Here is a 25,102-nt window from a genome sequence, read left to right as displayed (position 1 = left end):
TGTGGAGACTAATTGATGCTGTTTTTAGCATTCATTGCATGCCAGTGGATGATGCCACAACAAGCAAGTGTGGAGTGATTTGTGCACCAGGAAAAACAGGTGCAACACATGTTCTTGCAGCATTACGGCAACGCCAGAGACATTTTGTGAATGCTTACACAAGGCTTGAATCAGTACGTAGTTTCAGAAGTCACAAAACTGCTAGCTGCCACAATTGTATTTTTCTTTCGGTATAATTGTTTACCATAAACGAGATTTTCTTTCCATTTAGATCCATGAAATTGCTCATTTTCACTTATAATTTTGGATGGAAGACTGTGTTATCAATGCGTATTACAAAACCTGAAAACAGTCTACTTTTGACTTCCTTCACTCTGGGCACATTATGCTGAAATTCTTTCCTTCAATCATATTGTGAAAATGCATGTCATTGCAATGCAATGACTCAAGAATTCCAACACCATGACGTAGATGTCATCTCTTACCTTGTTGGTTTGCACTGTGAAGACTCCATGCACAATGTTGTGAAAGTGCTTCACTTCCAACACCTGCAGTGTGGATCAGCCTTCATAAATATTGGTTTCATTATGGCTTTCTGTTCACATAGAGATCAAGTTCAATGGAAATAGCAGAAATTTCACCAACTGCTGAGTATGGGACCATATTTAAATAGAAAGAAAAGAAATGGGTTATGTGAACTGAAGGGCCGACGACCAGACGCAAGATTCTGCAAGGCAGATTTTCCTTACTCTGGGGGAGGAGGAAACGGGCAACTGTGGACAGGGTGGAAGGGGAAGATGTGAAAGCTGGGGAAAAGTGGAAAGTGCGAACTGGGTCGTTGATTTCTAAGCAATAGGAAGGTTAGCTGGCCCTGATAGGAGGCAGAGCCGTATATTGGGAGAGTTTGGCCAGTGGGTGTGGCGACGAAGGCGCCGGAGAGGAGAAAAGTAAATGAAAGGGAGGAGAGCTCCGAAGGAGCGAGAGAGAAAGAAGGAAGCAGAGAGGAGACGACCGCCATTTTTTAGTAACACTGTCGGAAAAGAGCACTGCTGAGGCTACGTGTCGTCTGCTATGGGCCGACTTCTTTTTCTCCTGAATAAAAGTTTGTGGCCATACGCCGAAAAATCTTCATTTATTAGCTTTTTAACCCACCGAGGAATAACAGAATGTCATTTTCTTGCCAAAGCCAGCGATATAAATGGCAATAATGAGATTTAGATGCCGATCCCACGCATTCCGCCGGGAGAATGATCGAAGATGGCGGCCCTCCCCACTCAGGTGGGAGCAGCCGGGTGTTCACGCGCATGCGCTCATGCCTCTCGCTCTGCGCCGCGTGCTGATTGGCTCGCTTGGGAGGAGAGTGTTACGGCGGCGAGATCATAGACTGACCAAACTCTCCCCGTATACGGCTCTGATAGGAGGTGACTTGCTTCTCTGTTTTGGGGGAAACTTGGCCAGAGAAATAAGACTGCTACCCTGGGATGCCTTTAACTTCGGTCATGCAATGATTGCACAATGCCTTCAGTACATCTGTGTAAAGGGCACTCTCTTTCAGGCTTTACAGATGGCTTTTAAAAAAGCCATGAAAGCTACGCTAATGTAATCTGCGCAGGCAAGTTATACGACCAGGACATAATATAGAGCTAATCATCACGATCAGTCGGATAATTAACTAATATTTGTTAATCACTTTTTTTAATTGGGAAAAACAAACATGGTTCAAATTAGAACCTTGCCGAGCATCATCCAAAAATACTCAATCAGAAAAGCCTAGCAACATTTGGAGCACGTGGTAAGCGCGGCGGCGCATTAAAGTCGCCACTCTTCAACAGAAACAAGGTTGGCGGTGTGCAAATGCCGATGATAACACCACCATGCACTTATTATCGGTGTTTGAAAACTCGACAAAGGGCATACTAAGTGCTTCTTTCCAACTCCACCCTGCTAGCCCAGTTTATCCTTGTCAGCCGCATCTCCAAGCTCCCCGGCACAAAGCGGCGAAGCCCATCCTACGTGGAGCACAAGTTCGTCTGCTTCTTGCACAGGGGTTGTAATGATGTCGGAATGCCAAGCTCTTATTGGCCGATTGAGAAAAAAAAAAAAATAGTGGGTAGACCTCGAGGTGTCTTCTAGCACTGAGGTCTACTTACTATCCTTTCAATCCAAGCCAATCGGAGCTCGGCGTCGTTCTGACGTCACTGTAACTCCTGCACAAGAAGCAGACGACTTGCCCTCCGCATAGATGCCTCCTTCTGCATTTATGTAGCTAACAATCACCTAGCCCCCCAGCCTTTCACGCTCACCTCCAAATTGTGGGTTGGCACTTGCTTGGTAATTCGTGGTTCACGTCGCTACCTAAAACAGCAGACAACAGGCAGGCGAGAAAAGAAAACACAGCCGAGGGGTAAACTTCGATGAGGAAGCCATTTTTTTTATTCCTCCGCGTTTTCATTACTCTAGGGCGCATCACGGAAACCACACACACACACTGACGTCGGCCACGTCTCTTCAGCTCGGCTGGATCGTCACCCGTTTGCTCTCCGTTTTAAGTTGGCGGGGCAAATAGGGGGCTTGGGAAGGGTCGCTTAAATTAGACAGAAACGCCGGCAGGGCTTATGCTGGCATCTGGCTACGTCTGAAAACGTACTGCTGTCAATAAATCGTCTGGAAGTCTGCAAGAACCTTTCGCATCCAGTCGGAGAAGTACGAGAATGCAAGCCTTTGGCCCGAGGCCTCGAATTTTGAGCAGTCGTGTGATTACTCGCGTCGGAAGGGACGCATCTTGCCGAAGTGAGAGAGTTCTTGCGGATTTCCGGAGGATCCTGCAGCTGTCCGACTTGTCGAACAAGTCCTGTCATCGACAACAAGCGTAGTAATAGTAATAATAATAATAATAAAAAAAATCTGTGACCTCTCGAGGCAGGATAGGACGGGACTAGAAAAAAAAAAGGTGTGTGGTTGGAGGGGGAGTCTGTGTGTAGACGTGACGGAACAACGACATGAGATCATTACCCTGATAGTGAGCGCAATAAGCAGTACGCAAAAAGGAAAAGGGTATGGGGGGCATGCGAGGGAAAGCTTCTGCTAATTCTGCCTCGGCACAAAGAAAAATAAAGTGCCTCATTTTGCACAAACTGTTGAACACAACTTTTGCAATGACTCCAGGAGAATTCCACCCCCTAAAAAAAGAAAACGCAAAAAAAAAAAAAAAAAAAAAAAAAAAAAAAAAAAGAAGAGGGAGTGGGGGACCATGTCTTGGCACAAACTTCCATAATAATAATGATAAAAAAGCTTTGCCCTTCCTTTCAACTGGTTGATTGGTTGATTTACAGTTGTGCTTCAAGGAGGGGGCAACGAAAAAAAAAAAAAGTGGATGACTGATGTGAAAAAAAATAAGTTACTAGTTTGAACGACCACCAGGCAAACAAGAATCGGGATTTGAATGGGAAAAAAGGAAAGGACTAAGTCACACATGATGCATGAAAGGGGAAGGAGAGAAGCAGCCGAAGGTGAGCATTTGCTTTTCCCGACGAAAGAGATGTATGCAGCAACCTAAAAGGTGGCACTTCAAACCGGGAGCGAGGAATGAAGAAAATAAGCTCTACAAAGTGCCGCTTTTCGTTCGACCTCCGCTGGATACCGGCGGACGGCGGTGCAAAAACAAAAAGCCAGGCCAAGCGCCGTTCAATATTTGTCCGATTTCTTTTCGCATTGCAGGAGAAACGAAAATCTGCGCACCCCAAAATGCAAACCAAACAGCCGCCTCCCAAGAACAAAAAAATTTAAAAAAAAAAGAAAAGGACATTTGGGGTTCTTGGGAGGACAGGGGGAACACAATGAGCAGTGGTGGTGGTGGCAATGGTGGTGATAGATGGTGACAGTAAATGGTGATCGTCGCTGCTTCCCCTCCCCTCCTTCCTGGGGAAAGAGGGAGAGTCGAGAAGCATTTCTCTTCCCCCCCCCCCCCCCTTCAAACCGCACGCACACGCACAAACACACGGGGGCATGCCCTCGAGACACGCATGCACACAACAAGAGGAAAACCCTTGCCTCCCGACCGGGAGTTACTGGAACGAGCGAGGGGAAGGGCAGGAACAGAAGGGAAGAAAAAAGAAAGAGCAGGGGAAGGGTTCAGCAGTGTGTCTTCTTTCGGGCAAGTCCGTCCGTCTGTCGCTAGTGGTCGGAGGGGACCATCTTGGGGGTGTAGACGGAAGCATTGGGGTCCAGGTTGGACTTTGGGAGTTTGTCCTCCCCACCGGCTGAGCTGTTGTTGTTGTTGCTCGGCGGGTTCGGCGAGGACACAGTGATGAACTTGGGGCTGTACAGGAGGGAGGACACCAGGCCCGAGTCCAGGGACACGGCCGGGTACGCCGTGCTTGCTGGCATCACCGCCATCACCTCGGCGATCTTCGTCTTGAGTTCGTCCACCTCCTTCTCCTTGTGCGTCAGCATCGCTGGAGGACCAACACAAATGTCCTGTAGGTGATCTGCATACCCGGAAATCTGGGCAGCGGTATGGAATGCTTCGGAAGCAAACTGTGCCAGGAACGAATTTACAGGGAGGGGAGCTCCGAGGGAAGCTTTTTTTTTTTATGGAAAAAACAACATAAATTAGCTTTCTTTTTAGGAATAAATGTTTAGTTTTTGGTGAGATGGCAAATATTAGGTCCACAAAATAGATATGGGCAACGTATTGCCCGTGATGTCACATTCATACGTGATGTCAAATTTCCCTGCAGACCCCCCCAAATCTGACCTATAAACACACGCACACTCATTCTCAAGCACAATTTGTTTGCAACAAAAACTGTGCAGAGTAGAACTGCAATAATTCATTATAAATTTAATCAGAATACTAATGATTCGCAGAATTTCCACGGTCCAGCAATCTCTTATAAATATATGACCTTTCACGGTTGAAGGCGTGTACGTGTTTGCAAGTATGGCTTCAGGGTGCCGCCATCTTGCTCGGTTGGGGTGCACACCTTAGGCGAGCAAGATGACCAGTGCCCTGAGGCTGTACTTGCAAGCGTGTATTTGTGACTCCAGCAAACTATGGGGGCGCGGAGCGCTGGTCAGGCAAAATGGCAGACGAAAGGAGGTTCTTTTCGTTGTTCAGCATGCGGACCACCATAACTGCAGCATAAGATTGATGTTATATATGAAAGCAAAAGCAATTTTTCGACGGTAAAAAGCTTCTAGTCAGTGCGTAAGAATGACACGGCGGAAGCATAAAATAAATGACTGGAAACAATGTTTGTTTCTATGCTGCCTATGAGAACCAACCAGCGATAGCACACGACAGAGTCAAAACGGCCTCCTCTCCTGAGCTTCTCGGCGTTGCCGCTATGCGGCGTTGATTTCATTGGAGTTGCCAATACGAGGTGGTAACTAAATGTAGGATTTAGAAGAAATCTATAGTATGGCCCAGCTATGCCTAGTAATCAAGGTGGTTTAGAAATTTTGATGTTACACGCAAATAATATTTCTTGAAGCTTGAAAACGTGTTGACAAAGATCAGGAAGCACAGAATGTGTCCCGCACGCCGTGCAGGTGCTTGGGACACTAGCAGAAACCACGCTACATGTGTGGTTTGTGCTAGATTTTCATTGTGCTCCACATATGTTAGCCAGGGCGAGACGGAGTGTACGAGTGTGAGGCACTGCCGCACTGGTGCAACTTTATATGGCCTTCGAGCATTCTGTGACGTCAATGAGGCAAGCGGTCACATGATATGAAGTCACACCTCTCTTACTGGCATGTTTTGCTGGGAGCCTAATCCTTCCAGAGCAGCTGTGCTATGTAGAATCAATACTTTGGCTTGAGCTAGTTCGTTCATGTTCACCTAAAAGGTTCAAATGTGCAAAAACACAAAAACGGAGAAGGAACACATACAACATAAACGAATATGAGCAATAATGCGCATAAATCATTAGGAGATCATGGCCTATAATATATTTTGGCCCCCATACTAGCCACACTTCTATTCTTAAGATTTTACAGCAAGTTGCAGTTGTCACATTAGCATTTGTCTAGTTCTTTTCCGTTCTTTTTCTGGGTACCGGGAAAAGAATGGGAAACAATCCGTTCATCTGTGTGAAAGAACTGAAAAGAATCTGTGCATCTGTGTGCTCCATCCTGCTCTGGAGGACTGCATTTTTCTTAAAATACCTATGCAAAAGAAACGAAATATAACTTTTTTTTTTTTTAGCAGCATGAACGGGAAGAGGACGTCATAAAATACATTTACAGTTGAATCTCGTTAATTTAAACTTACGGATAATTCAAACTAACATGCAGGTCCCATCCTGTGCACCTCTATGGCATTAAACTCCCGGTAATTTAAACTTTGCTTTATTCAAACAAATTTTCGGTCCCCCTCGAGTTTGAATTAATGAAATTTGACTGTATAATGATAATAAAAATAAAAAATTTAGACCGAGAGCTTTATTTACGGCGCAAAACTAAATTGTAGTCGGCGCCCACGGGAGCCTGTGGAGAAGTGGCAACTAGCAGCCATGTGACCGGCCATTAGTCACGTGGTGCTTGTGCTCTTTCGGGTGCTTCCTACGGGCTCTAACAGTTACCGTATTTGCACGAATATAACGCGACCACGAATATAACGCGAGGACAGTTTTTGATGCGCTCCAAAAGAAAAAAAATATTATTACTATTATAACGCGAACCGATGCCGCGTCAATTTCTCGCACTCGGGGGCACAGCAGAAGTGAAAAGTCAATGGAAATAGAAGAAATATCAGTTTATGTTTTGACTGCACTCATCCTCACTGCTCAGGTCCTTCCGTTTACAATCCACTTGGCGACTACGCAGGTATGCAGCAGCACGGCACCTGCTTGCCTGGTAGTTCTTTTTTCTTCCGTGGGAGCTCCTCGGCAGCCCACAATCCAAACAAGGCGCGGAAGCAGAAGCACCAACACACAAACACCAGACCACTCTGGAGCAGAAACTAAACAATGCGCTGGCAGAAAAAAAGACTGCTGAACCCGATACACGATCACACTTCTTGTTCTGATCCCTGTTCGTAAACAAATGCCTCGTGTTGCACGATTGCGTAAACGCGGTCAGTGGTCTTGGCTTGGCTTGTGTTGACTTGACTTGGCCCGGCTTAACTTGGCTCGAATTGGCCGGCGCGCGCGCGTGCGGCGTGCGCGCGTTGTAAAAACACAAAAGCGATAAAAATGCTTTTTTGTTTTCTATTCGCCCCTTCACGTGGCCCCATGGCTAGAAAATGCGCCTCCACACCCCCACTTCTTTTTCCATTGGATCTTTTGCATTGAGCCAGAGGGATGACTTTCTCCTCTGGCTTTCTCCAGACTCGCGCGCCTTGTGGCTGAACTCGATTCCGAATATAACGCGAGGTGCGTTTTGGAGCACGTAATTTCGAAAAAAAACTCGCGTTATATTCGTGCAAATACGGTACTTATTAACCTTCACTTTCTCGTTACACTTCTTTTTTTAACAAAATATTTTGAAGTTTGAGAAACAATAAGTATAAAAAATCGTCCCTTCTGTTTTGGCTCGTACGAAAGCTTTACCATTTCCAGTTCGAAGGGGCACAATGTCACATGTTTTAGTTTTTAACATGTCAGTTACCCCACAGCGACGCCGCTGCTTGACGAACACCAGGACTGCCGCCCTTCATAGAGCAGCGACGTAGCTTTGGGGGAACTGACATGCTGGAAACTAAAACATGCAACACCGCGCCTCTTTGAACAGAAAATGGCGAAGCTTTTGTTTGTTCTCGTACAAGTCAAAACGGAATTGACAATTTTCTGATACTTGTTGTTTCTAAAACATCAAAAGATTTTGTCAGAAAAAAAAGTGGAACAAAAAAATTAATATTAATAAGTAACTTTTAGCGGCCGTAGAAAGCTCCCAAAAGAGCACAAGCACCACGTGATTAGTGGCCAGTCACGTAACCGCTAGTTGCCACTTTACCGCAAGCTCCCGAGGGTGCCAACTACAAATTCTTTTAAAATCGTAAATATGGCTCTAAAATTTTAATTTTGTCTTAAAGGCCAACGTACATTTCGCGCTTTCCACTTTTGCCCGCCTCCTCCTTCCTTATATCCTCTCCACTTTTTACCTTGCAGCAACTTGGCTCCCCTCGCAACTTAGGAGAGGGGGAGCGCTAAGAAGATTATCTTCCTTGTAGAAAACCGAAGTTCTACGACGGCCTTTAAATTTATTTTACGACATCCTTTTTCCATCCAGCAGTTTAAAACTTTTTTTCTTCCTTTGCATACGTTTTTTAAGCAAATGCTTGCGATGCGGCGAAACAAGATACATAAGATCGCAATCCACTCTGCGGGTGTTGCTCCTCTGCGGTGCACCGGTGCAAGGTGAGAATTACCAGTGACGGAACTAAACAAACCCGCCCAGACAGACCTGAAAGTACTATGCGAAATATTGCAGAACTTCAGTGCTGACAGATATGAAAAAGAAAAACAGACCAGAGAGAGTTCTGCAGTTTCAAAGCCACAGTGTATCTGAGGCTAAACTAGCTGCTGAATCGTTATTTACTTTCTAGTCCCTCTATTGACAACATGGTCGCCCTATTGATACAGTCAAACCTGTTTATAACGAATGGAAGGAAATGCTACGATCAGTTCTATATAGCAAGTAATTCGATATAGCAAAAACCATTTACAACGAACTTCCACGATGCGTTCATTGTAAGGTGAAAGCTTCTCTTCCTTTCCCATCTCTTCGCTTCCACCTTGTAACAAAGTGCTGAGCTTTTTTTTTTTTTTTTTTTTTTTTTTTTTTGTTTTGCGTGCAGAGAATCTTCTTTTAGCTTTCTCCCCTTCTGAATCGCTTCTCTTCGCTCAATTTTGTTCGCAACTAGAGCTTTTGGAATTTTTTTTCTTTCCCACTTTTTTTGGGTGGAGAAGGGACAGGCTAGAATATGACTGTTAGTGCGTTTTTCGAAGCCTTCCCGGAGGAAAAAAGTTTGATATAGCCAATATGTTATTCGTCATAAAAAGTACTTTTTACATGCATTTTTATTTAAATTTTCCGTGAGTTCGATATTGACAATAATTCGCCGTACAAGGGGTTCGTTCTAAATGGGTTTCACTGTATAGCATTCCCAGTCAAGTGTGGCACTACATGTCCACGAACTTGGCCTTTGCTTCGAGTAACAACACTGCTAGTCCATTTTGTCACTACCATGCAGAATATAATGAGCCAGAGACAGTAATGCCTACCCAACATTCTAGATGGATGCCCATTGGCACAGGAACTCCATATTTTGTCCCAAAGTGAATGAAGGGGCAACAAGTAGCTGCTAGATGTTAACACTGTGTGAGGCTATTGATTCCAGCATTTAAATTTAAGTGCAGGGTTCTTAGTCTTGACCGGAGGGAAGTGGAAAAAAAGGAATGACCATAAACAGGAGCAACTCACCCTGACAGATCTCCAACTGGCGCTTGGCTTCGCCCAGTGCCGAGAAGAGGTCGAGCTTTAGCCTCGTCTCGGCACTGAGCGAGTTTTCGAGGTGGGTGTTCTTGTCCTGCATTGCTGCCAGCGCCGACATGAGCACCTCCGTGTCGCCGATAGAGTCCTTGTACTGCCGCAGCGACTGGAAGTAAAAAAAAATTCACATTTTTAGTGCTAAGACTTGTCTATAACATACTGCAGGTCAGATGTGCAATCAGCACGGCGGGTCCTTGATCGTTTGCATCCCAGGGAACGCCTCTCCATCTTTACAGATAGCCAACAAACGCCTGCCCGTCTCAGCATTAAAGGGGTACGGAATCGAAACCTAAAGTATCACCAAAACGCTTCGAAACTAGTGAAATATGATCCATGATAACCGTCAATGATAATCACACGCTTGTATTTTCAGTGGATGGCTGTATTTTTCGTTTCAACTGACAGATTCTGGCGAGCACTTAAAACTCAACCATCGAGGCTGCGCAATACATCTCGGGATATTTGCCCGTGACTTCACGCTCGCAACGTCATGGACCCATAAACGCCCCCAGGGTACCGTAATTACGAACGTCGTCACTTGGTGGCGTCAGCTTTATCGTCAACGTGTTACAATCCCACCAAGTGGGAATACCTGAGGTATGGTGTACTAGAACCAAGAGGTGTGCCAAGCACTGGTCGCTTCCGGGCGCCCCCATTAGATACTGACGTGCATCAGACATTCCAATGAAGCTCAGCCTCCCAACCACCAGGTGGCATTGAGAAATCGTTTTATTCGTTTTAAAATCGTTTTTCTTGCGTTTATTAACTGAAGACTGGTGTTTCTGAGCTGCTGTCATAAAGAAGACCACGTCTACACAAAGAAATAGGCACTAAAATTTCGGTTCCGTACCCTCTTAACGCAATAAAGCACTGCAGAGGCCTACATAATTTTGTATACATTAATGCACATAATAGACAGTGTTTCGCACATATTGTAGTCATGCATCAATAGGTGGCTCAGTTGCACTAAAATAGCACTCAAGCTGCAAGAACACCTTGGTTAGGGATGGCCCAGAAAATTTGGGAATTTGGGGAACCCCTGAAGGCGCTCGATAGAAACCACCGGGTTCCGAGGAACCCGGTCCGAGAACCCAGGGGATACAGGATGCCACGTCGCAAGTTACACTCACTCGATACAACGTGGCTAAAATTTGATTTAAAATAAGGTGCAGGCAATGTAACAACCAAACATCTGTGAATATTTGGAGTTTCAAATACGATTCAAATACTTTTTACATTTGATGAAAAATATTCTTATCTGGCGTTTTGTGATGCAGTTTGCATCTTCGAGCTAAAGAGCCGTAAACAATGAGTGCCTAGGCACACATGACAATGAAGACATGGACCTGGGTGAAGCCAAACGCAAGTTGGAGATCTGTCGGGGTGAGTTCCCCCTGTTTACGGTCATTCCTTCTTTTCCAGTTACCTCCAGTGGAGACTAAGAACCCTGCACTTAAATTTAAATGCTGGAATTAATAGCCTACTGCAATGTTAACATCTCATGCAGTGTTAACAATGACATCCACAATTATGCATAAACTTAGAATGAAAAAAAAAAAAACAAAAAAACTTTGCCCCCTACTTCACTGGTCAAACAGAAAAAAGGCAAAAAAAATGACCGCATCTTTACGTGGCGAATGATGTTGATTGGGGCGAAGCTCTGGTGGTGCTGATGATACTGATTTTGCTCATAGGTAGTGCTGATGGTGCTGATTTTTTTTTTATTGCTCAAAGGTAGTGCTGAGTTCCAGGTTGCGTTTCGACTTCATTATTACTGCTTTATGGTCGGTGAAACGCAGAGCCAGCGGTTCTTCTAGCGGATCAGCTTGGATCCACTAGAGGCCGTGGGAACGCATCTCCACTGCTTAAGGGGGAACACTGGTCTTGGAGGTTTTTTTCTTATTCTATAACCAAACTCAATGAAACTGCACAAGGTTGTTCAGCTTTTTTTGCTGATTTCATATATCTGATAATTTCTTCATTCAGTAGAATTGTCCTGAAGATAATTAAAACTTGCCGGCCTTTGTTTGGAGGAATGATAGGGAAAAAACTGCTCAACAAAATATCCTTTTTAACACATGGTCACATACTATGAAGTGTAAAGAATACAATGTTGAAAGTACTTTTAAAATAAACCCATTATTAGTGATTTTACACCATATTGAAGTTCAGTGCTCAATGCATGGCTAACAAATAATAAAACAAAAGATCAAATAAAAAATTTTCTAGACTTATATTACAAAATCTGCTCTCAACATTGTATGCTTCACACATTTAGCAACCCATTTCAAGAAAGGTTATATTTCTGACTGCTGTAGATGCTGAGATATCCCTCCTGCAAATTTTCAACGAGTCCCAAAATTGTGTTACGTGAAAACAATGTTTTAGAGTCAACTTTAATGCACATTCAGCTTGCATAGACATTATGAATTGATTTATAGCTTAAATATTCATCCACGAAATTAGAAGCTTGGTAGATTCAGAAGAACAACAGCCATCGCAGTTTTCAAAAGAATGCAGTTTTAGGAAGTTTTTGGCTCCAAAGACCCATGTCCCCCCTTAAGTCAGCAGTCCATGTCAGAAAGAGAATGTGTGGTATGGAATGTGGTTATATACGCATTTGAGCATTTGAACGCAGCGCCCTCTCGTCTATAAACGTTGAGCCAATGCATGCAAAGTTTAACGAGATTATATACGCATTTGAACGCAGCGCCCTCTCCTGTATAGACATTAAGCGGCTACATGCAACGTTTCATCCATGACATCCCCAGCTCTTGAGCTACTACCACACCTCAGAGCCCCCTCCTCGTCCCGCAGTCGTGGCCGATTGGTTAAGGCGATGGACTAGAAATCCATTGGGGTCTCCCCGCACAGGTTCGAATCCTGTCGACTGCGCAAACATTTTTTAAATTTTTTTTTAAGAAGACAGATGGGATGGCAACTGATGTGAGCACGGACGCCGGACAAGGCTAGACCCTAAGGAGCTTCGCCCCTAAAAAAACAAACTTTCAGCCTTTCTACTCGGGTGAAGAAGGAAAACCAGCAAAGCTGTACTATGATGGGACGACCTCAAGGATGCCGCCTAGAGGACAACGTCTAGGACGACCTTCAGGACGACTTCTAGGACGACCTCAAGGACGATGCCTAGGACGACTTCAGGTACGACGTCTAGGACGACCTCAAAGACGATGCCTAGGACGACCTCAGGGACGACGTTTAGGACGACCTCAAGGACAATGTCTAGGACGAGCTCAACTACGACCTCAAGGACGACCTCAAGGATAATGTCTAAGGCGACCTCAAGGACGACTTCTAGGAAGACCTCGAGGACGACCTCAAGGATGACTTTTAGGACGACCTCAAGGAAAACCTCGAGGACAACTTCAACAATGATCTCAAGGATGACGTCTAGGACAACCTCAAGGACAACTTTTAGGACGACCTCAAGGACGACGCCTAGAGAAATTCAGCCTTTCCACCCTGGTGAAAACCAGAGTGGAAAGGTTGCCACCATCTATGAGTGATGGCGGCAACCAGTCAAACCGGCAAGCCAGTTGTCTGGTTGCCGCCGTCGCTCATAGATGGCGGTAGCTGTCCAGAGTTCTGTGTCGATGTTTATTTGGTGACGGACACGAAACTAGGAAAACTAGCCCTTAACAGCTCCGCTTTTAAAAGACAAAAGAGAACCTTCAAAGAATCATGGTGTAATACGCCAAAACAACAGGGACAAAAAAGCGAAGATAGAACCAGACAGGACGCGGCGTAACTTTCAACTGAATTGTTTATTTGGATGACAGAATTTAAAAAAAATTATAAAATATAAAAGCAGGCACACTTGGCAGAACACCAAAGATATGGTCTAAAAACACCCCCCCCCCCTCAAATGCCAGCGTCATTGGTTCCTCAAATAGTAGAATTCTTTATCAGTCAATGACAAAAAGGGAGCGCTTATACAAGTATTGTCATGGTGGGACCTAATCAGAAAGGCTTCATGAATTTCTCTTGCCGTTTTTGTTTTGTAACGGCCCATGACACAGGTGTCACCAAAGATGGGGCTGCACTTTTCAGAGTTGGGCCCGCAATCGCAACGGTCACAGTGGACCGCTAAGTGGCCAGACGGGGACTGCCTGATCGCCAACGCATGCTCTCTGGCCCTATCATTAATGCACCTCCCCGTCTGGCCAACGTACACCTTACCACATGACAAGGGGATTTTGTACGTGACACTGGTGGCGCACTCGCGGAACTTAGTGACATGTCGTTTTTTGCACGACTCTTGTGGCACACCCGATTCCTCTCCTAATCTGCTTATCCTTTTACACAGTGAAGATAGTTTATTCGGTGCTGAAAAAACGACTGGTATGTCAAAGCGATGGGCCACCTTCTTCAGATTGTGGGACATCTTGTGAATGTAAGGCAAGACAACAGGCCTACCTACCCTCTTGGGAGCCCTTTCGCATACTGCGCTGTTGTCTTTTGGCTGTTGTCTAAGCTGTACGTTGGCCAGACGGGGAGGTGCATTAATGATAGGGTCAGAGAGCATGCGCTGGCGATCAGGCAGTCCCCGTCTGGCCACTTAGCGGTCCACTGTGACCGTTGCGATTGTGGGCCCAACTCTGAAAAGTGCAGCCCCATCTTTGGTGACACCTGTGTCATGGGCCGTTACAAAACAAAAACGGCAAGAGAAATTCATGAAGCCTTCCTGATTAGGTCCCACCACGACAATACTTGTATAAGCGCTCCCTCTTTGTCTGACTGATAAAGAATTCTACTATTTGAGGAACCAATGACGCTGGCATTTGAAGGGGAGGGGGGGATGTTTTTAGACCATATCTTTGGTGTTCAGCCAAGTGTGCCTGCTTTTATATTTTATAATTTTTTTAAAATTCTGTCATCCGAATAAACAATTCAGTTGAAAGTTACGCCGCGTCCTGTCTGGTTCTATCTTCGCTTTTTTGTCCCTGTTGTTTTGGCGTTTTACACCATGATGCAAAACCAACTAGCCCAACTAGCCATCCTTATCTTCAAAGAATGGTGATATGTATGTACTGCACAACCTCTGACCACACAATCGACCAGTCAACATTTTTACTGGTTTCTTTCGAGTTGGGAAAATGATGAAATATTATACCTTACATTTTCTGTCCTATTTACGAGACATGTGTTGTTTGTTTTAGGTGAAAGAATACAGTTGAGATTGGTTATAATGAAGTCGGTTATAACGAAATAGTGGCTACAGCGAAGCGATCCCGATTTCTCATTCCCTTCTGCACTTCGTTATAACTGAAGTCGGTTATAAAGAAATACCGGATATAGCGAAGTGATTTCCGTTTCCTGTTGACTTCGTTATAACCGGTCTCGACAGTACGTCTTGTGGTGGATTGAAAAGGAGTCAAGTGAGCTTGAGTGAGGAAATATTTATGGGTAAAATTAAAAGAGCTGCTAACTAGCAAGGACAGGACAAGTCATCCTCTCTTTCCTCATACATGCATAACACATTGCTAGCACTTCGAAACTTTCAGTGCTTTGCTTGCCCAAAAAAATCAACTCCTTATCTAAAAAGAAAATGTTTGTTTTTAGATAAAGTTTGTTTAAATTGATGTTTGCTTCAAGCATGCACGACTGCATCAAAAGCACCGTAATGCAAAGACCAACTGAATAATTTTTAGGTTTAACTAGCTTGACGTGTGATCTGCCAGGCGAAGGAAAGTAAAAGCCGATAGAGTTCATGCGAGTAACTGGAGTCAGCTGACCACCTCAAATATAATTTTGAATAAAAACCCAGTAAGAAATACCTAACACTGCCTGTTTTTCTTAGTTTATTGCGAAATTGCTTTTCAATAGGATTTTTAATTTAAGATTCAAATTTTCTAATAGTAGTTTTGAATAATATGCTATTCAATATTCGTTTCAAGATGAACAGCAATATCCTTATTTTTCAAAGTATTATTCGTAGCAGGTTAGTCTCGTTGAGTGCGCTTCTTAGCTAACATCGGTGCACTGCAACACCCGCCAAGCTTGCATCCGCGAGTGTTGCTTCTCTGCACTGCACCGGGGCTCGGTAAGAAGCGCGCTCAACGGGGCTCACTTGTCGTGATCAACACTTCGAAAACATGAATATTGCAGTTGTGTACTTAAGAGAAACACTTGCTCTCAAAGCGGGATGGTGCACATGTGTGCCTGGTGCATTTAAAGAAAAACAGAAACTTTGTGAACGCTGATATTTACGTTGCAGTAAAATTTCCCAAATTAAACTATGGCTATTCTGCAAGAGTATATGTTAGGCAGAAATGCCCTGGCAACCTGCATTCATCATTCGTAAGTCTCCTTTTTATTTTAATTTGAAATTGAAAAAAGGATATCTGCATGTAGCAAGATGATTTTGAAATCCCGTCAATTAGGGAAAGCTGGGCATCTCTATAGGCTTCATTTAATGTCAAATGCATCATTTACTTGGCATTCCAGTATAGGCATTAGAATTTCTAAGGCCACAGTCTATAAATACAACTAGATTAAAACTAACTTAACTTAAAAACGGACAAATGAGAGCTCGAGAACAACCTTCACAAGTTCAGCTGGATTTTCGTTTAAGTATGGTGCAGTAGTGAAAAACTTGGAGAAACAATTCAATATTTGATTTGAAAATAATCAGCCAAAACCACTATTTGCTTTGAACTTAAAGTTCACTATTTGCACATGCTTACTTAATTTTTCACTAAAACAAGACCTTTTTCTTTCGAAATCAGTTGTTTTTCGCATGTTGTTTTCTAACTTCCATTGGTTCTTGAGCAATTCTTTTCGGTGTAAATAAATGAGGTTGCTTCATTTACATTCTTGTTGGCAAAAAGCTAGCTCAGTATCTTTGCAAAAATGAAACAGACGAACAACAATAACCCTAGCTTTCCTAAGCACTAAACAATGAATTTGCATACCTGTGCCTCCCGCTCCATGGCTCGTAGCTGATCCTCACGAACCTTGACGTCCCTCCTCAGTTGCCGCACATCGTTTTCTAGATCTCTCCGCCGCACTTTGCAGCTGTCTGTGCACTCGCTCCTGCACACACGACGGAAGAGAATGACCCCAGAAAAACCGTGGGTCACTAACGCGAAAGATGCAACAGCTGCGTCAATGCACGTCCTACCGTACACTGCCCGGTCAAAACAGGCATTGACAACATTAGAACATGCAATCTCCACAAGCACATTGCTTGCAAGCCATCCAGATTGAGAAGCATCGAATGGAAATACTGAAGGCGAAAAGTTGTTGCCTTTCTTCCATCCAGTTTAATTTTGGCGTACCTGCTTCCACGACACTCCCGTGGTCTCAGGCTTCGAACTGGAGATACTTTATAGAGCATCTCCATCCGATGATGTGCTCTCGTCCTCCAAATTCAGTTCTAAGAAGCGCTGAATTTTTGAACCCAAAGAGCCGGCACTCCAAATGCCACTACACAGGAGTAGCCGACTCGTGAAGCGACTATCTCGCATGGTATCACGAGTACGGAACGTCTAATTTTGGAAGTATAAATAGACCCAGCAAGGTGAAACAGGGTGCGCACCAGACTTGGGAAGTAATTTGTTACAAGTAACGGATTACTTGTAATCCATTACCTTTTTAAGTAATTTTGTAATTGCACAAGTTACTTTTTTGTGGCAATAATTTGTAATGTAATCTCGTTACAAATATTGGTAACAAAATACTTTAATTACTCGTTACAGTTTAAAAATATGAATCTAGTACAGAAACTGGAGAAATATGAGTAGGCAATTCAGCAGCATAAAGATAACAAGTTCAGCAAAATAGAAAACAGAGTGAAGAAAAAATGTTCAGCCTTTCCGCTCTCGTGAAGAAGGAAGACCAGCGGAGCTGTACTCGATACACTGTGCTTCTTCTTCGTCGTTGTCTGTTTTTCGCGCTGTTTCCTACGATGAATTCCCATTCAATGGGGGGCGCCCAACTATCAATTCTTCTATTATAGCTGGAAAGGTTGCCGCCATCTACGAGCGACGGCGGCAACCATACTGGTTGTGTGCTTGCCGCCATCGCTTATAGATGGCGGTAGCTCTTCAGGTAAATTTGTGTCCACATACACGGACACGATCCTGGGGAACCTAGCCCTTAAAGGGATGCTGAACCGAAATCTGGATTCCCCAAAACACGCGGCTAAAGCGTGCAACGGGATGCTACAAACACCAAAACATCACTCATACAGTGATATCTCGATCGGATGACCGTATTTTTAAAAAAAAGAGGCGCATTTGGCAGGAATGTTGACATCATGTCTTCCGAGAAGGAGAGGGAACGGCCTCGCGTCTTCTCCGCCTCGCGGCCTTGGGGGAGCGAAGCGAAGAGAGGAGGAAACTAGGTATCTTGACGTCACGCGCCTCGTCGGCCTGGTTCAATCTCGACTTCTTTTTCCAAAAATACGGCCGTTCATTTGAGATATCGCCTTACTAGTAGTGTTGTAGGGATTGTAGCATACCGCCTACATCTCCAGCATTGTTTTTTTTTAAATCCAAATTTCGGTTCACTATCCCTTTAACAGCTCTGCTGTAAAACATAACAGGAAAAAAAACACAATTTTTTTAATGACCAGTTGCTAGTATTAGAAAATGTGCAAGGCATATACAAAATATGTGAAAGACAAAGATAAAAGATAAAGCGCCAAGTAGGCGTTGTCTTCCTGACCTAGCGGAGGCAGACACTGCCACTGAGCATGCAGTGGCAGCGTCTGCCGCAGAATTCCAGGGATCATTTCCGGTTGCCGTAAGCTAGCGGGACGGCGGATGAAGTTGCAGCTTTCGCTGCCATGGCAGCTTACAGGTGAACAGAGTGCACCTACATTCTTTCTCTTAAATACAATATTTTATTTTCACAAGGAGTACCATAAAGCCGGAGTCGCACTGCTCGTACATAATACAAAAGACAATCTGCAAACACGAGTCACCTGTAATATCCGTGGTTCAAATGCCTCGTGCCAAGTTTTCTCCTTGAACTCATTGCCATGCGGCATTCAAAGTATGGTTCTCGCTGTGGCTCGCGTTCGAATCTATGCAGACTGTCCTTTGTATGATGTATAAGCAGCGTGACCCTGGCTTAACATGGGCATCTGAGACATGGAAAGTAGTGTTGCAGAACAATTTTGAAAACATCAAGATTGTTTTTCTGATAATTGTACGGGAAAAGTAATGTGAAAGTAACTTGTAATGGAATGAGTAAAGTAATCCATTACCTTTCACCAAAAGTAATTTGTAACGGTAATCCATTGCATTTGAGGCTCAGTAATTTCCAATTGTAATCCATTACATTTTTCAAGCAACATGCACAAGTCTGGTGCAGACACAACAATTATAGATCTTAAAAGGCATAAATAACAAATAGAAAAAGCTCCCGTGGTGCGCAAAGTTTCGCGCACCCACGGGAGGTCTTTACATTCTTTACAGCATTAATACCTAGCCTTTCCCCTCAAACTTTGTGCTGGAATTTACTGGACGCTTCTCTATCTGGTCACGAAACCAGATGCGGGACGTGATGATGTTTCTCAACAGAGCAGTGAAGACCTGGTTGTTCTCTGTACCCACCTGGCCGTTGCCATGGCGACCGCTGCCCTGGCTGCGGCAGCCTCCTCCGCTTTTTTGGCCTTGCGCTCCTGACTGAGTTGCGCTTCGAGCAGACCCCTGAGCTTGCGTTCCTCCTGCAGCCTCTTCTCCAGCTGGTTCATGCTCGCCTTATCCTGCTGCCTCGCTGTCACCAAGTTGTGAAGCCTGCGGAGCACGGACACGGAGTGACACCTCATTAGTTGCACACGCAACCAACATTCGTTCAAAAGTGTGAAACAAACAATTCAAAAATAGAACAAAGCACAAGCACGCATGAGAAATATGCTAAAAAAATCTATAATCTCTATTAAGTGTAACAGTTGTTCTCAAATGGGGTCCGCAGACCCTTTGGGGTCCCTGAAGGCCTCCCTGGGGTCTCCAAAGCCCTTGGCCATCCAGCCGATCAATAAAACTTTTTTTTTTAATGATACTGGCTCTCCTAATAAGTTAAATAGATTGAACCAAGTGCGCCAAGTAAGTAGAGTTGATAATTCTCCATTTTAGAGCTTCAAACTCAATTTGCGAGCATCCAATACCGTTTTCCTCCCCAGTGGATGGAGTCCCCCATCACTTCCACCCATCCAGAAGGGGAACTCGAAACATCAGTGTTTGACAACAAGTGATGTATAAGATGTTAATGTAAAGTTATTTTCAATGTAAACGTTAACATAAAGGACAAAAGCTGAAAATATATTATTTTTTATTTATTTGTGCATTCACGGGCCCAGAGGCCTTGCAGAGGGGGTGAGATTATAGATTATAAGGTACAAAAAGTAAACAGAACAAGGAAATCATGAAAGAGGTTCTGGTAGTCTCGTTACAGCATTTTTAAAACTAACAGGATTAAGAATTGTGGCAAAAAGATTTAAGAATTGTGGCAAAAAGATGTTAGGGAATTCCAGTCAATAGATGTATAGGTATATATGATTTAGAGTCTTTATTAGTGTGACACTGTGAAATCCCGACTTTATGTAGGTGATTGCTGCGTGACGATAGTATGGGGGACAATTCCAGTAGACGTTCAAATTTAAAAACTAGGTTGCGAAAACATTTTTTTTTTTAAACAAACATAAAACGAGAGATTTGGCATAAACAGAGATTAGGCAAAGATAAACAATTTCTCGCCTGCGGTCTCACTGTTATTTCTCATAGATGTTACACTTGATGCACCATGGAAATTAGAAGGAATAAAGCAGATGGACCTATTCTGGACAGCTTTTAGGGTGCCCCGACAAGATTCTGACGAAACTGATTTCACTGGGCCATCAGGCCTCAAAGGCCAACCTGCAAAATATATTTGAACCAGGGTGAAAATCCTCCTCGCCACCTTTCCCATTTCCCCCCTCTCCCAATTTAACTTGACGGCAGAAGACTCCTTTTCTTAAGAGTGGGGAGAGGAAATTGGGAAGGGTGGCGAGAAGGACTTTCACTCTGTTTGAAAAACATTTTGCAGGTCGGCCCTTAAGTAAAAAGCCAACCTGCCAGCACTCCATATAGCCATCAACATTTCTTTTTTTTTTTTTTTATGAGCAAAATTAAGGAATTATGGAAACCAAGGGTACCTTTGGCATTGTATCCTTGATTTCTAGTGAGTGCAGCCTGTTTGTCTAAGAAATATTTTTGCCATAAGTCAGACATCTTATTTACTACTACTTAAAAGGGCATTGACATCCCCCGAAATTAAGCTTTTATTTTTTTCAAACTCAGAGGGGTGGTTTCGTACACCGTAAGGCGACATGTGATCACTGGCAGGAAACGAGGAATTGCACTTCTGATCCGAGGGAAGGGAGGTAGCGAAACGTTAGCAGCGAAGGAGCTTTCAACAATAATTTCTCTGAGATTATTTTTTTTTTCTTTGTTATCATTTTTGTTTCCAAGCTTCAAGTTCCCATGGTGACATCTCATAATCCTTATCAGTGGTTTGGTATAGTAAAGCATGTCTACAGCAAAAACTGACACAGTTAGGATATAAAAGCATTAACTCAAAGTTGAAGTATACTCATAATATTGGTACAGGCATTTAAGGGGAGCTGCAGGTCAGAAAAGGGAAAGATTTTTCAAAAATATTGATATTGGGTTTTATGGTGTCCCATTATCCTCGAATCTTATTTTACTTTAAAAAATAATAAGGACCAGTTATGATGGCGAAATTAGTGAAATACTCATTTGAAGAACTCCTGGCAACCCAGAACGGCATAAATTTGTGTCATTTTTGTATGTGCGATTCTTCAAATTGTGACGTGGCCGCCATCACATTTATGTCCAGAAGTAGGCCCAGCCGTCTCCTCTCCATCGCAGTCTTCTGTAGCTTAATTTCTCACAGAAAATTATTTGCAAGAAATTATTTCTCTCTCCACGAAAGAGTGTTACTACACATCTATGTATGATTAGCACATTTTACTAGGCTCTTCTAAGTGTGTTGCCCCATGCCCCACGTGTGCACAAGAACATGATTTTTTTCTTCATGTGCATAGCATTCTGAACGTAAAAAAAACAAGTTAGTTTATCAAAACTAAGACCATATTTATAAAAAAAAAAAAGATATAGTGGATGCTTTCGCAATATTTTGCAGTAGTATGGTGGAAAGTTACCGTTCAGGGCAGTAGCCTAAGTGGCAAAGTTTAATGCTTGTTGACATTTTGCCCGAGTAAAATGCTGAAAAGCACCGACGTTGCGTTTGCGCTAACAGTGTTGCACAGTGTACAATCCACTCCAGACAATGAGAAGGTAATGTGCGGGAGGGGGCATACTTGTTTTGCAGGTTCTCATTGTCCTGCTGCAGCTGGAGTAGCTCGCTCTTTACGGACCGCTCTCCCGCACTTATGCTGTGGACTTGAGCTCGCAGGTCCTGCTCCGTCTGCCGACTGGCCTGCAGGTCCGCCTTCAGCCGCTTTATGTCCGCCTCCAGTCTGCGAGCGGCAAGCGGGATCACATCAGAGACACTTAGGATCAGCTACTCCTGCCGTCGCCTGCACGTCACATAGTACAATGTTGCGTCGCATGCGGACGACAGACAATTATATCATCCTATATTTTCCGGGATTGCCAAAGCACGGCGGAAGGCTACGGGCGTCAGCAGGCGCTCTGTATACAACCTAAGCACACAGTTGAACTCCTGTGGTTTTGTTTGTGAAACAGTAATTGCTACAAGCAAAAATACTATTGCCACCAAAAAGAGCTAGAAATCTAAAAAGACAAAAGAAAAAGCACTCGGACATCTCAGAGTATGGGTAAAAAACATGCTAGATCCACAAAATAAACAAAACAAAAATCCTCAGGAGGGGTATGCAGGTATATGTAACAAGTTGTCTTGTTGTACTGTATTGTGTGTTGTGTTGTTCCCAACAAGTTGTTACAAAATAAAAATCCCCCTCCCCCACCATAAAAAGGCATCTGAGCGTAAAGTTTGTAAGCCAAATTGCAGCTCCTTGCACAATGCTGGTAGCTAGCGTCTAGCTGGCACATGTCGAAAACTGACAGATGAACACTATAACCAAAAATCTTAGGTATTTGTTGCATTAAACAAGTGTAACCAGACTACCCTATAATACCAAAAATGCACCCATGCCACAATAAGTACTTTTGAAAGATCTAAAAAGAATGTAAATGGCACATCAAACGCTCGCTGTAAGCCTTTTGGACTGACCTAGCTAACCAAGATGCCGTTCTACACCAGTATCTTCTCCTAGCACACAGGTGCTAAGTGGTGAAGCTTGACCCATGCGAGCCACTGCAAAGCGCTGAAGCCCACCCTGTCTCGCAATCTTTTTGTATTTTACTCTTGGACTGAACAAGTGTCCATCTGCCAGCTTCATGGTGTAAGGCAAAAATAATGGAAACAAGAGAAAAAACAGCCCTGCATGTCTGTTTTCTCTCTTGTGTCCATTGGTATTTGTGCCTTACACCATGATTTCTAAAGGATACAGCAAACAGTGATGTGATTGGTCGTAGTCATTTTGGAGCAGCTCATGAAGCAGCCAAAACTTAATTTTGGAGAAACAAAAAGAGCTTTTGGAGCATAACCGCACACTTCTTTTTCATTTATATCACTGGAAATGTGAAGGGGAGAGACAGCAAATATTTGGAGGAGAAAAAACACTAGCTGTTTAGTTGCATGGAAGCACCAGATGCGGTAACAAGACGACGACTGATGAGGGACAGCGCAAATTGCCGTGAATGATTTTTTTAGTTACGAAATCTTACTGAACAAATGTTAAAGTACAATAATTTTGAGCACCTAAATTTATGTGTCCTTCAAGTTCTAGGAGGGTTTAACACAACTGCAATTCTTAACTCAGACAAAAAATAAACCTACAAAAGAGTCCATTTATACCTTCTTGCACAACGTCTCGCTTTGGAGGAGTACTTTTCCCCTTAGCACGTGGGTACGCTGTGGCGAAGAAAGACATGCTACATTGCGACGCCTAGTTCGCAAGTGTCACTTCACTGCAGTACACCAGTGTGCAGTGAGAAGCGCACTCAACAAAGCTAACTAACCCACCAGAACAGACCATGAACACGAGACTTGTTGCGAAACTTCCGAGTACTGTCAGTGCTTGGTGCGAAATCGAATCAAATAGTATGTTATTTGAGGCAATTATCGAAAGCCCTGAAAACCCGCACAAGCCTACCCTAACCACCCAGCCCGGTAGCGAGGCCATCAGCTGCTATGTTTCAGCATTATTAAAGTGACCTTGAGTTCTGGCACAATGTTGGCGCAAATTCCTCACATTTTTGTAAAATGTAGCAGGCTGTAGCAAGGTAAGCACTTGGGCGCAGCAATCACATCACTGAGCAAATTAAGTGTCATAGATAGCAACAAGATACAGCTGTACCTAAGTACTTAAAAAAAAATGCCACTTAGCAGTTATACAAAATTTTATGATTTGTAGATGCTTCACACTAACAATATAACACTGACATGATGTGTTTGTGCCACAGAGGTACTAGAAACTGTTTTAGAAGTAGATGTCCTTATTAGTATAGCAGAATGAAATTAAGAAACAAAATCCCTCCAATAATCTGCATGCACTGACCATTTTCAGCCTTGATAGTTGAGAGACTCATCTCAGCCAAAAAGGTTGGAATCTCACAGGAACTAAATTTATATTAATCAAAGGAAACAACAGTCAAACCGGTAGCCAATGGTGTAGCCAAGGGAGGGGCATATGGTGGCTTTAGCACCCCCTTTACTGCCTCCCAAAAAATACAGCCGACCCCCCAAGAAAAATTCCTGGTTACGCCACTGCTGTTACAATTTATAATATGCACTGAAACTTTTAGAAACTGTCAAAGATGTGTTCCATGGACATATAAAGCGCATTGGCGAAGCCCCATCAAAGTGTAATTCCAAAAATTTGCAGAATAGGAATTCACCAGGTTGCCCCTGGGGTGAGCGGTAGTTTTAAATGTTAGCAATGTGAGCATAAAAAAACAATATATATATATAGTAACAAGGCAAATTAAATTTAACATCAAGAAACATCTTTGTCAGTAATTGTTTTTTTTTAACAAGCATATCAACTGCTCAGGGCTTTTCTGACTAGGAAAACAGAGGGCTTCTGAAGTACATTTTGAAAGTAATCACTTGCTGCTAAGCTACTTTATACACAACTTGCACGAGCCATCATAGAACCATACTTGTGGTCGATCCTACTTGCTCTTGCCGAAGGAAACAAATTCTGTGCTGTGAAATGTATAGTGCAGAAGCTATGCACCCAGCAGGTCACCACAACAGAAGCTGATGTGACGTCGATGCAAGCCATATATAATACAATAACAGCACCACATGCAGCCCCCCATTCGAGGCAAATTTCCCTGATTCTGCTTGTTACCAATCCCTAAGGCTAATTTGAACAATGGAGACAGAATAAATATAAACTATAAAATGTGGTGCTTGCACTTGTTCTACAAAGGTAAGGGGCAATTGAGCCAGCGCAGTGACTGCTAACCTGGGGTCGTCTACAACACGAGTCACGCTGCAGTGATTGCACAACTACACGCTG

General features: G+C 43.6%; 1 protein-coding gene across 2 annotated transcripts in view; it reads right to left on the bottom strand.

The window, feature by feature from the left end:
* Nucleotides 1-2,410: 2,410 nt before the first annotated feature.
* LOC8037667 (macoilin-1) overlaps nt 2,411-25,102 on the bottom strand; it is a 37,987-nt gene continuing 15,295 nt past the window's right edge. For both annotated transcript variants that reach the window (XM_029966042.4, XM_029966043.3), the window contains exons 8-12: nt 21,848-22,006; nt 19,080-19,262; nt 16,431-16,551; nt 9,430-9,604; nt 2,411-4,454 (exon numbers count right to left, since the gene is read on the bottom strand). In XM_029966042.4, coding sequence (XP_029821902.2) covers nt 4,174-4,454; nt 9,430-9,604; nt 16,431-16,551; nt 19,080-19,262; nt 21,848-22,006 — 919 coding nt within the window. In that variant the 3' untranslated portion in view covers nt 2,411-4,173. The remainder of the gene's footprint in view (nt 4,455-9,429; nt 9,605-16,430; nt 16,552-19,079; nt 19,263-21,847; nt 22,007-25,102) is intronic.

The sequence above is a fragment of the Ixodes scapularis genome, unplaced genomic scaffold (genome assembly GCF_016920785.2).
Source record: "Ixodes scapularis isolate PalLabHiFi unplaced genomic scaffold, ASM1692078v2 PGA_scaffold2__306_contigs__length_199485367, whole genome shotgun sequence".
NCBI classification, from domain to species: Eukaryota; Metazoa; Arthropoda; class Arachnida; order Ixodida; family Ixodidae; genus Ixodes; species Ixodes scapularis.
Note: the sequence above shows the minus strand (reverse complement) of the source record. Positions and strands in the feature narration are given on the sequence as shown.